This window comes from Marmota flaviventris, chromosome 5, assembly GCF_047511675.1.
Source record: "Marmota flaviventris isolate mMarFla1 chromosome 5, mMarFla1.hap1, whole genome shotgun sequence".
NCBI lineage: Eukaryota > Metazoa > Chordata > Mammalia > Rodentia > Sciuridae > Marmota > Marmota flaviventris.
In genome coordinates this window covers 43,164,826-43,177,923 of record NC_092502.1, presented here as the reverse complement: position 1 = coordinate 43,177,923, position 13,098 = coordinate 43,164,826, and the positions used below count along the sequence as shown (strand labels likewise).

Below are 13,098 nucleotides of genomic sequence, written 5' to 3'. Positions count from 1 at the left end.
GGCAGAATGCTTGCTTGGTCCACACAAGGCCCTGGGTTAACACTTGGCACAAACCCCACTCCCCAAATTGTATGCATTGAGACTCCATGTGAAATCCAGGTTGTGAAAATAAAGAAGTCAACCTCTTTGGCCATAGTTAACCATCGACAGTGGCCTGGAATGGCAGAGGGTTCAGGAAAGGGGAAGGACTCCCAGATTGTGTTTAAATTTTATCCAAAATTTCAGGGGCCCTAGGGAGACATCTTGGCCCCCCTCTTGCTGTTCAGAGGCAGATGCTTGGGGAGATGTAGCTGTATTTTGTGTTTTATATACTGCTTTCATTAGTTAGCTTTTTATGTTAGAATTATAATATAAAAACTAAGATACATCAAGGAATCATAGTGTAAATTGTTGTGCATGTAGTGATCCTGGGGACCAGGGTCCCTAAACTGACACTCTCCAGAGGGGATTTAACACTCCTTTGTGCAGGTATCCAGCAGCGTGGCGGAACACCTGGCCCATTCGCTTCAGGACTGCTCCAACATCCAAGAGATTTTCCAGACGCTGTACTCACATGGATCTGCCATCTCTGAAAGCAAGATTAGAGAGTTTGAGGTGGAGACAGAACGGCTAAATAGGTAAGGATTAGTCCTTCATATTTGGGGGGTCGAGAGCTGGTCCTCCCTTCCTTTTCCAAAGGTTCATTCCAGTTGGAGTGTGTATTGTGGCCTGGACTGAGGCTGTCAAGCCAGTGAGATGGGGGTTTCCACCATCTGGGCCACAGGAGACTTGCTTGAAGTAGTCAGGGCCACCTCATGGAATGTGACCTGTGTTCCCACAGGACCTCGTGCTTAGAAAAACTCCACACTTGCTTTACAAGTCACCATTTTAAATTCTTACTAATTTACAAACAAGGGGCTCTGCTTTTTCATTTCATCCTGGACCTTGCAAATGACATAGCAAGTCCTAGGAGCAGTCCATAGAGAGTGGCAAGTAGGTCACAGATGGCTGCCAAGCACGCAGGCCCTTGCTGCACAGAGCCACGGAGGGAAGTCCTGGAATGTTGAGTCAGCGTCCCGGGGGCGCCTGGATCTTCCAGGAAACAGCACAGGCAGTCTGGCAAAGATATTCCAGGCTTCAGCTAAGCACCCTGCTCTAACTCTCCCTGCTATTCCCGCGTGTTGACTCACTTTATTTATGCTGTTGGTCTGGGTCCCTACATCTTATCCTAACTGTCTGACTTAGAGTAAATCTACCATATGCCCAGTTTCATGGATTCTTCCCAGTTCCCACGAAAGAGGTAGTTTGAGTTTGCTCTTCTGCTTCTTGGTAAGACTGGCTGCATGTCAGCCTAGTTGTGAGGGAGTCAGTAGAAATGCAAAGGACAAGGACCAGGGCCAAGCCATGGTGACCTCTCTGTCACAGCCTTGTTCTGTCATAGCAGGATGGACTTTGTAACCACATCCAAGTGTGGTGGGACTGCCTTGACCTAGCCATCCTTAGTGGGAGAGCACAGCAAGGACTTGGAAGGCTGATGAGCTAACCATGAAGAAATGCGGATGCCGTTTCCCATCCACCATTGCTTCATTCCATTCCTCTTGTGTGTGGCAAAGCTGAATAAATTAAATATCATGTTAGTCCTTCCTGAATTGAAGCTGTTTAATATAGTTCTTGAGAACTAAGGAAATGTGGCAATCTAGGTCATTTTAAATCTGGAAATTAAATGGTTTCCTTATTAAATCCTAAATACTTAACAGTGACAAGCCTGATGATTACCTCGTAGCAAGTACTGCTTCTCAGTATCACTGGCCTGGGAATGCTTAAAGATTAACTCAGATATGCCCTTTGCAATGTAATGAAGTCAGATGCCTTTTGAGGGGGGCCCTCTTTTAGTGAGAATCTGCTCTCTACTGACTCTGGGATTTAATAAGCCTGTTCTGTAGCTGAATTTGGGGGGATGTGCCTTTCTCCTCAATTATGTATACCCAGGAGAGGCCAAAGGATGAGGGAATATTTTAGTACTTGTAACTCACATTATTGTGTTATTTAACAACTTGGGCTCTCACAAACAACTACCTAGGCTTCAACTTGTGAGGGTAAGGTAGTCTCATTTTGCAAATCAGAAAACAAAGGCTTTGCAGTTGAAAATTGAGTGACTTGCCTTAAGCCCAGAGCTATTGAATAACTGAGGCAGAATTCCAGCCCCTGCCCTTTGACCTCACCTCCACTGTCCTCTCTGTGATAGTAGTTGCAGCTGGAATCTAGAATTTCTTAGAAATAACCTACCAACATGTCCTAGTATCTTCTCTGTAACTACCTTTCTCAAAGTTGAAGCCCTGTTACTCTAAAAAAATGCTAGCCTTCAACTTTGTGATTTCCCTTTGGGGAGGGGAGGTGTTTTTCCTCATTAAGCACATCTGTGTTATGTATCCACTATGTGCTGGGCTATTTGGCATGCAAAGAAAGCAAAAAGGACAAAATTCTTGCTCTCATGGAGTTTGTATTCTATTAGGGGAGATGGACAAAAAGCGAGCAGATGAGATGAGAAAGCTCCTCGATGGACATAAAAGGACAGTGACAGATTTTTTTTTTATTTCCTTTTTGCTGTCGTTGCAATGCTGAGGATGGACCCCAAGGCCTCCTGCACTGCAAGTGCTTTACCATTGAGCTACAGCCCCGGCCCGAGAGTGGATTTTTGGTATATGTCTTGAAGAGGGGAAGGTTTACTCTGAGATTATAGGGGAAAAGAAACAGCTATATGACAAACCACAAAGATTCTTATGGGCCAATTTAACTACCTCAAGACTGGAAAGAAATTGTCTTGAATTTCAGTCCAAAGACCAGTGGAACTGAACTAGGGTGAGAAAAAGGAGGAATTACATGAGATAAGGTGGTCATGAAGCCAGGATGAATTTGAATGTGGATTTTGAGGGCACCGACAAATTTTATAACTTATGCTATGTGTTACTGGAGGTTATTAGATTAAATTTTAAAATGGGGAAGAATGAGACCTGATTTATATTTTGAAAGATCATTCAGAAATGAAGAATGGAAGGGTAGAGAAGAACCGAAGTAAAGGGAGGTGGCAGTGGACTAGGGTGTCCACAGTGGGCACTGGGCTCAGGATATGTAAAATCAATGCAAACCCCAGCTGGATTAGGTCTGGGTGTAAGAGAAAGGTTGGTCTCAAAGATGCTATCTAGCTTATACTTGGTGTCTAGCTTATACTTGGTCTCAAAGATCTTTCTTGGGTGTCTAGCTTGTACTGTTGGGTAGATGGTGGTAGCATTTACTGAGATGGAGAAGATGGGAGGAAAGACAAAGTTTGGGGAAAATCAAGAATTCCCTGTTGGAATATTAAACTGGAGGTGGCATGTGACACCTAGCTGGAAATATGGGAGGTAGCTAGATATGTGGGACTGATACTCAGGAGTTTGGGCTAGAGAAGTTTGCAAACCCTGGGAACAGAAATGCCTCTTAAAGTCAAGAACTAAATAAAAATCACCCTGAGGGTGAAAGTGTTAAGGAGACGCCCTGACTGAGCCCTAAAGGAGCACCAACCCGCACAGCTTTTCCTGGGAATAAGGAGGCTAAGAAATGGCCTCCGAGACAGGATGAAACCAGCAGAGGCGCCATGACCTCAGTGAGAAAGGCATTCTAAGAAGGAGCATTTGGGGTTTGGCCACATGGAACTCTGTGGGCTGCGTAAATGGCTTCATCTAATTAGCAGGGACTGAATGTACACTGGAGTCATAAACAAGAGAGCACAGATCATTTCAAGAAGTCTTAACGTGAACAGGGGCAGAAGAGTTTGTTCTTGTCACACCCTACCTTGAATTGACCTTGGAGTTGCCAGAGCCCAACAGCTCTTACTTATGCGCTCACCAGAAGTCTCCTATGTGGACATGTGTCCCCATATTCTGCTCTCAGATCTGTGGTTCTAAGATTTATCCTGGAAGCCAGTGGTTTCCATATCCCTAAACACTGCAAGAGTCACGTGCATTTTGTGGGTGTCTAACCCAATGTCTCCTTAAGACTTAGTGCTAAGAGCAGTATGTGGCATTTTTATGGAAAATGAATCATCATACCTAGAATATACATGTCCTAGGGCGGGAAATGGAGAAACTGAAGATTCGGTGTTTTTTGTTTGTTTTGTGATATCACCACAAACTCATCGGCCTTGCATTAGAGCTCTGAATCTAAGAAAACTTCAGGCTCTCACTGCTGACCCTACCAGAAGTTAAGAGTTGCTGGACCTCCAACCTGGAAGGAGCTTTGTACACCATCCACAGTTCTGGCCCATTTCCTACTTAGGGACCCTCAAGCACAGTTTCTTGTTCACTCATCAAGTTCATCTTTTGCTTCTGCTATGTAATATGTGCTTGAGAGCATGAGATCTGGAACTAGACTAACTGGTTCAAATCCCAGGGTAGGGTGCTAAGCTTTCTGTGCCTTCATCTCCTCATCAAAAAAATAGGGATAACAATACTTAATCCAACAGGCCCCTGGGATCAGGATTGAGCAAAGACTCAGCAAATAGTAACCATGACTGCAGTTCATTCGTCCTGTGTAGGGTGATGCTGAAGCATACCAGCTGCTCTGGTGATGTCCTTGAGGTCACACATCTGTTGCCTTCTTAAAATCCCCAGAGTCTCATACAGTACCTGGCACGTGAAGAGCACAGCAGTGTGGGAAATAACTAGGGGCTTGCTTTTTATTCTTGATCTATACAGAATTTAGTGGTTCTTCTATGTAGAGTCATTTCCTTGATTATTCTGTGTCCATTACATTTGCTAAAACAAATCTTAACACTCATTTCTGGCCTGCATATAAACGAGACAACTAGAATGTTGACAAGTTAATTACAGTCCCAGCGTGAAAGTGATTTTTCTTTGTTTCGTAGCCGAATTGAACACCTCAAATCCCAGAATGATCTTCTGACCATAACCCTGGAGGAGTGCAAAAGCAATGCAGAGAGGATGAGCATGCTGGTGGGGAAGTACGAGTCCAACGCCACGGCGCTGAGGCTGGCCTTGCAGTACAGGTGGGGGAGCAGGAGGCGGGAAGACATGTGATATTTTTGTGGCCACCTTAATTTGGAGATGCATCCATAGTAACCTTCTGTATAAAAGTAGAAACCCAGCTTTTAGAAGGTGTAACTAACTCAGGGGTTGAACTAGCAAATATTAGCATGATACGTTGAAAATCATTTATCACCTCTGAGCAATTGAGACAGTGAGGGTAATGGATATGGTATTAGTAAGCAGGTATGTTTCTACATGCAACCTAGGTATCACTCATTCAAGTAATGTCACTCAAAATATCAGTTTTTGTATTACATATTGACTTGTTCTTCCTGGTCTTTTCATATTCGCATATATTATACATTTTTTTTGCAAATTAAGTGTGTTGTATTTCCTCAGATTGTCATAGGGTTTTTAAATTTTGTTTTGTTTTGTTTTAGGGTACTTGGGGTAGAACCCAGGAACACTCCATCACTAAGCTCCATCCCCAGCCCTTTTTAAATTTTGAGACAAAATCTCACTTTGTTGCTGAGGATCTTGCTAAGTAACTGAGGCTAGCCTTGAACTTGTAATCCTCCTGTTTCAGCCTCCCAAGTCACTGGGGTTGTAGGCATGCGTCCCCACACCCATCCCTCCTGCAACAAGTCAGCACAGGTTGTTCTCTGCCTGCAGTCTGCCTTTGGTTAAAAGGGACTTTTGGTTAAAAGGGACTTCCCTGCACATCCTCATAGATAAAGAGCTAGCACCTCTGTCCTGAAATATGGACTGTCCTGCATGGAGGAATTGCCAGTACCTCCAGCTAGTGTTTTGGCCCTTATTCTTACTTGTTAGTAAAGAATCATGAAAGTAAAGACAATTAAAAACAGATGGCCTCTCAACTACATGTTGACTAAAGCAACATTTACTCTATTCTGCTTGGGGAAGCTAATTAGTTATTTGCTTAAGGAGGAGATTTTGCTACTGAGGGCCTCTTGTCTGTGTTGTGCACATGCGTGGCCTCCTGTCTGCATGTGGGTCCCTCTGTGTCTCAGGCTAAGGGACAGGGGCTGTCCTTTGACTGGTTTTCCTTCCCCTAGAAAGCCAGACTCCAACTCTATGAGAGAGCTTCTGAAAGCCTGAGAGTGTTTGTGAGGCAGTTTTACAAGCATCTAATAGAACTTTCTGTTTCAATGGAAAGGTATGTTCTCCCTCTGTGCTGAACGGTATGGTAACCATGAGCCACGTGTGTCTATTGAGCATATGGAAAGTGGCTACTGCACTGAAGGGACTGAATTTATCTTTTCACTCAACTTCAAAAATGTTTAAAGAGTTGCATGTAGCTAGTGGATGTTATAAGCTGCAGGTGTGTGTTAAAATCATCTTCTCAGGGGGTTTATATTAGTTATTGATTGTCACATGACTGATTATCATGTCACAGTCTTGAGGGTTAGGAATCCTGGAGTGGCTTAGCTGGGTCATTCTGGGCCAGGGTCTCCACGGAGGTTCTGGGTGGGCTGTCAGCCTACACTGCATCTTCTGAAATCTTAACTGGGGCTGCAGTTTTGCTTCTGGGAAGGCTCCCGCGTGGCTATCACATGGAGGGCTCAGTTCTTCCCTGGCTCTTAGCTGGAAGCCATAGTTCCTTATTACAAGGGCCTCTCCAGAACACTGCTTGAGAGTGGTCAAGACATGGCAGCTGCCTCCTCTGGAGAGGATAATCTGAGAGAAAAAAAGGAAATAGGAGAGGGGAACCAAGATGGAACCCACAGTGTTTTTAAGAACCTAATCTTAGGAGTGACATCATTTCTTCTACTTCTCTAAAGTCACATAGACCAACAGTGGTCCAATATGGAAAGGAGCAGCACCAGGGTATGTATACCAGGATGGGGGGACCCCCTTGGAGGCTGATTTCCTCAGGTGTATCACATGTCCCTCTTAGATGATCATCAACAGGACAACCAAATTGCTTCTCTTATATTTTTCTAGAAGCTAGTTGAAAAATTAGAATAGGGCAGCAATAAAGAGCAAGCCACTGGCTTTGTCCAGGGAACCTATCTGAGTGGTCTTCTCACTCATGAGGATGGTGAGGCTGAGACAGATCCTGAAAATGGAGCTGGCATTGAATGTGCTCCCCAATCCCCACGAGAGCTGAGGACGTCATGTGCTTCCATTTCAGTGAGCAGTGCATAGAAGCCTATGAACTCCTCCTGGCATTGGCTGAGAGTGAGCAGAGCCTCATCCTGGGGCAGTTCCGAGCAGCTGGCGTGGGCTCCTCCCCCGGTAAGTATCCCGAGTCCCACCGGCCCTCTTCCCTGTCTCCTCTCCCAGCCTCTTGTGCTCGTCCACCCCCTTCTCAGCTGCTGGCATTGAGTCATCTCCCAGCAACACAAACTCGTTTGTCAAGTGTGTTTTTCGTTTTTCCTCATGACTGAGTGGGTAAATTGTTTATGTTGAATGCAGCAAGAACTGGAGTGGAAACAGAATTACAGACAAGTTAAAACAAACAAGCCCTCTTAGGAAACATATTCTCCTGAGCTGACAGTAGGACCAGATGGAGCCAGAGGCCCACACTAGTGATTAAAGAGACCAACACACCGACACACCGTGATGCTACTTGTGGAGGGTCCCTCTGCTGCTGTGGCCTTTGTCTTGTCTTACTGCTTTTATTGGCTGTGCTTGATCCCCAAGAATCTTTCTTCTAGTAGTTTTGGAGCGTGGGTTTCCTCTACCTTTTCTCCAGGTGTCTTATGAATGCAGAGGAAGTAGTTTCGAACCTGCTGTCACCGGCTTTGCAGAATGTGCACTCCACCAGTCTGAGTAGGAGTGCAGGTGTGTGCTCACCCTCTTGCTTCCCTGCCACCTCTTCTTGCCCCCACCCCAGGACTCAGGTGTCTTTTTGGCCTGATTTGTAGAAGGTGAATGTAATTAAAAACCATGCAAGTGTGGCATCCTAGGCTCAACAGAATTTGCTAGACTTGGCCACAGATGGTGGCTCTGAGGCCTGCTCTGGTGTGAGGAGGACCACAATGGATATAGAGAAGAGAGACCAAGGGGCAGGGCTCCCACCCCTTTGTGCAGAACGGGGGCCTGGACATGACCTTGCTTACAGTTCTTTGGAAAGGCATTGGCAAGTCCATGAAGCCAAAGTGACTAGGTCACTCTTGAGTCATGAGTGGGTATAGGAGCAGGCTAGATGGCCCCAGGCCATCTGTCACAGGCTGGCTTGGAGCTGTGAGGTCAGGGGCCCACAGCTCTTCAAGGGCTGTGTGCTTCTATTAGGGCTTGTCCTTTCAGGATCCCCCTTACAAAGAAGGCCACCACCAAAGCACCTTCTAAATGCCCCCACTGTCCTCGCCAGCTCCTTTGCCTGCCTGGGGTCTAGCTTTTGCAGTGAATACTCAACATATTTTTGCTCCTTTGATTGTGACATGCACAGGAATCTGAATCAAATCTGGAGGAAGGGAAACAAGTGGGCATTAATTTCCTGCTTCATATCTAAGTTATCCCACAATGGAGCAGGCCTTCATTTGTATGGATGGCCATCCTCGACTCCTCCCCTCGAATATTTTTTCTTTCTTTCTTTCTTTTGTTAATATTACCAATCTCAGCCTAGAAGTAGAAACTCTGCCAACATTTCCATTAGAAACCTCATTTCTTAGGGTCCTTTAGTTGAATCATAAAACTTTATTCCTCATATGAAACAGATCCTAAAGTGATCTTGATCTTGTCCTGCTGTCAGTTGTGTGTGTGTGTGTGTGTGTGTGTGTGTGTGTTAAGAAAAATGATCAATTAAGGAGAAAACAAATCAATCATCTTAATTCTAGCTTGTGTCAGAGCAGTGTTTTAACCTGTTCCGTCCTTTAAAGACACCTTTTACCTACTGAGTACAGTTACATGGAGCTGAAATGGCTTCAATAAACCTGCATTTAAAAGATTTAAAGTCAATCTTAAAATGCCTTGTATATACCTAATACTGGGTGGCTCATTTATGTATTTATAAGACGCACCTGTCATTAATCTCATGCCTACTTCAGAACCGAATTCAAATAGCAATCAGCTGGTGAGATGTCTGTAAAGTGTCTTTGTGAAAAGAAAAAGGGCATGCAGGTTGTGGGAGGAAAGTCCAGGGAGCCGTAGATGTGGGATGCACCCCACTTCTTCACCACACTCCATAGCACTAAGGGTGACTTTATATTTAGCAGCCCACCCCATTAAATCTCACTCCATCCTGCTGACAACGGCACAGATCTGTCACTATGCCCCGCCAGGACATCTAAGCAAGAGCTGGTCTGTGACATTTACCCACAGTATCAATTATTGCAATGGTGTTCTTTGTTTCTTCTTGACTTCACAAGCACTCATTACGTTCATTCTAGATGATTTAGATCAGTGGTTTTCGAACTGTGACCTAGGATGCTGGAAGGGTTTCTTTGGGCAGCAGTGGCTTCAAAGGGTAAGAAGCTGAGTGTACCTCGGCCACCCATGCCCGCTTCACCCAGTTCCACTTTTATCATTCTGTACAGTTCAGCATGCAAAATTTAATGATTTCATTTGAAAATATTTGGAAAAATGTGCTCTATAGGTAGCCAACGATTGGCTTTTTTGGCTGGCATTTCTTTTTCTTTTTAAGTCTTTATTTTTTAGGGCAGTTTTAGTTTCACAGCAAAATTGAGAGGAAGGTACAGAGAGATCCCACCTAGCCCTTGCACCTGCACATGGAAAGCCTCTGCCATTATAGTGATAATGCTCCCACCAGAGCCATGCATTCATCATACTTGATGACCCTAAGTTGACACATCATTATCATTCAAAGTCTGGAATTTACATTAGGGTTCACCCTTGGGGGTATACCTTCTATGGGTCTGGACAAATGTGTAATGCAATGTGTCTACCATTGTAATACTGGAAAGAGTAGTTTCACTGTGCTTCTACCTATTCCTTCCTCCCTTCCCAGTCTCACCCTCCTAACCCTTGGCACCACTGATCTTTTTTTTTTTGCATATATTTTTATTTGTAGATGGACACAATACCTTTATTTTATTTATTTATTTATTATGTGGTGCTGAGGATCCAACCCAGTGCCTCATGCATGTGAGGCAAGTGCTCTACCACTGAGCCACAACCCCAGCCCCAACCACTGATCTTTTTAATGTCTCCAAAGTTTTGCATTTTTCCAGCATAGTATTTAAAACAAGGAAAATGTGAACATCCTAGTTTGGGACATCACTGCCTGACTCTGTGCTGGTGCCCACCAGGCTCCATTTCCTGCTCCAGCCTCAACTCCTGGCTCCTGGAGGCATTTGAGTGGGCCTCTTGTTACCAAGCAGAGAAGGTCAGGGATAGTAGCATCAGCACTGAAAATCTGAAGTTCTCATTTGAACCATTAGCTTGGTCTCTTTTGCTCTACATCAATCATTTTTTTAAATGTATATTGTTTTAGTTGTAGATGGACACAATACCTTTATTTTATTTATTTATGTGGTGCTGAGGATAGAACCCAATGCCTCGCACATTCTAGGCAAGCGTTCGACCACTAAGCCACAACCTCAGCCCTACATCAGTCTCTTACCTGAAGTTGTTGACACAGAGAGATGGCAGTTTCGCCTCCGTTTCTCCCTGCTGTCATTCACAAAGATCCCATGCACAGTGGCCTTGTGCCTGAGTGGGAGGAGAAGCCAGGAGCCTGGATGAACAGAGCACGTGAGAGCTGGAAACTGACCTTGGAGATCACATTTGTCCATGAGGATAGTGGAGCCCAGAGCAGAGAAATGCCTTCCCAAACAAGGGGAGAGTCAGGCCCAGAACGCAATTCTCCTCACTGAAGGGCCACTGCCAGTTGCTCCCCACTGTGCCACCTCTGCTGAGTCACTGAGACGTGTTTATGCAGGCTTGCTCCCTCTTTCAGGACAACCTTGATTAATCCATTGGCTTCTCTGTGATGTAGGCGACCAGTCAGGGGATGAAAACATCACTCAGATGCTCAAACGAGCCCATGACTGCAGGAAGACAGCCGAGAACGCCGCCAAGGCCCTGCTCATGAAGCTGGACGGCAGCTGCGGGGGAGCCTTCGCTGTGGCCGGCTGCAGCGTGCAGCCCTGGGAGAGCCTGTCATCCAACAGCCACACCAGGTACTGGGTGGCCTCCCTGTCCCCGGAGGGACCTCTTTTTTCCTCACTGGGCTTGACACACAGTTGGAGACTGTGTGGCTTGGGTAAGGCAGAATTCCCTTCAGGCTGTGACCAGCTCCATCCAAGGAGTCCGAGGAACAGAGCAAGTGGTGGAGGGGCTGGGCACGTGGGTCAGTGGTAGAGCACATTCCTGGCCTGTGTGAAGCCCAGGGTTTGATCCCCAGCACTGCAAAAAGAAAAAAAGAAAATAAATTTTAAAAAAGGAGAAATGGAGAGCTAGAAAGTGGCCTTGTTGGGCTCACATGGAAATTGAATTCAAGAGAAAAAGGGTGATTTGCTCCAGAATGTGGTAAAGATAGAACATGAATCTACATTTCTGTCTGATGCTGTTTTTCCTGTACTACTCTGTTCTTCATTTCCTTGTAATTCTTGATTTCTTAGCACCTGGAGTGGCGAAGGCCCGCCTGCTACAGTCATTGGGAACCCCAGGCCCAGCCCACTTCTCCCAGTTCCATACTCCACTCTCCTTCCCTCCTGTGCCTCTGTGCTTTGTAAGCTCTTCTCAGGCAAGAGCCTCTCCTGTCCTTTCTTTTGCCTCTTAAGGGTGATGCCACATTCCCGGCACGTGCTTAGCAAGCTCTTAATCATGAACCTGAGGTCAAGTTCCCCATCTCAATCTAGAGAACTAAAGTGGGTACTTGAAAAAGATGAGGAGAGCCGTGAAGACCTCGCGAAATATAATTTGCTGAAGCTCTTTGATCCCTTTGGATGGGGGATGGGGATACAGAATGAAACCTTTTCCAGTTATCTTATCATTTCTTGCCATCAAAGCCCTAAATTCCTTCCCTTCATACACTAGTTCTCAGTCTAAAAGGCACTTTGTCAGAGATTCTAATGGAATTTCCAAGTCATGAAAGACAAGGGTACTCCATTACAGATGAGAAAACCTTGGCCCACAGCCCTGTAAGCAACTTGCCTAAGGTCACATGGCTGCCCAGAGGGAGATCCAGGACTTTGATGTCAAGCTTACCGTTCCTCCCCCTGCACCACACTGGATCTCATAACACTCCTGGACAGTGTCCTTGCATGCCAAATGACCAGAATCACTTAAGGGTAGATGGAATCTTAAAAGCCCAAGGAGAAATGCTGGTGTTTTCTCAGTAACTGAAAGCATCTCTTTCCCACTGGCAGGACCCAGCCGAGTGCCTCATTTACCTGTATTGGACCTGCATCCCATAAGAGGCCACAGTCCCAATACTGAACTTGGCCAGGTGTCCATAAACACAAAGGGACTTATTTCCTTTCAACTCCAGCAACAGTTGTCTTAATTCAGTGAAACACAGATCATATTTTTTTTTCCTGGAAACATATTCTTCTGCTTAAACATAGAAAGCAGATGCTTCTTAATGACTTTTCCAGAGTGTATAATCTATAATTTCCATGTTTGTTTAGATAGAGATGTAGTCCTCATGTTGTCAGTGAGGCTGTTCTGTTGAATTAGTGAATTGGGTTGACAGGAACGTACACTGTTTTGGTAGCTTATGAGGCTTGTGCGTTTTCTCATATTTCCCCATCCCCTAATATAATTTTATTGTTTTAATATGAATCAGAGACCATTTCAGAGTCAGAAGTGCAGTTCTCTCACCATCTGTTAATGGAGATCCCGATTTCAAGTATTTGGTAGAAGAAATGGTTTATGGAATAGGTGAGCCTTGATTTTTGACAACATTTTCTCAGAGAAACTTAATTTTTGGTGGTAGACTTCTACAGGCTGATATAAATTCAGAACACAGAATCTCTATATTTAAAGATGACCTCACAAAAGTATGACCCAGTCTCAACTGGGTCTTCCACCTTAGCTCTGATTCCACTCGGTTCTTAAAAATTCCCTTTCCTGCTCACCTCAGGGCAACTCAGAGAAGAGGATACAGGAGAACCACACACAGGACATTCACGTGGCACCCCGCATTCACAGAACCTGACACAAC

At 45.1% G+C, this 13,098-nt stretch overlaps 1 protein-coding gene across 2 annotated transcripts in view; it reads left to right on the top strand.

Annotated features, from left to right (window-relative positions):
- Positions 1 to 13,098, top strand: part of Mcc (MCC regulator of WNT signaling pathway) — a 264,056-nt gene that overhangs the window by 207,821 nt on the left and 43,137 nt on the right. For both annotated transcript variants that reach the window (XM_027941081.2, XM_071612192.1), the window contains exons 9-12: positions 469 to 617; positions 4,883 to 5,023; positions 7,159 to 7,262; positions 10,927 to 11,110. In XM_027941081.2, coding sequence (XP_027796882.1) covers positions 469 to 617; positions 4,883 to 5,023; positions 7,159 to 7,262; positions 10,927 to 11,110 — 578 coding nt within the window. The remainder of the gene's footprint in view (positions 1 to 468; positions 618 to 4,882; positions 5,024 to 7,158; positions 7,263 to 10,926; positions 11,111 to 13,098) is intronic.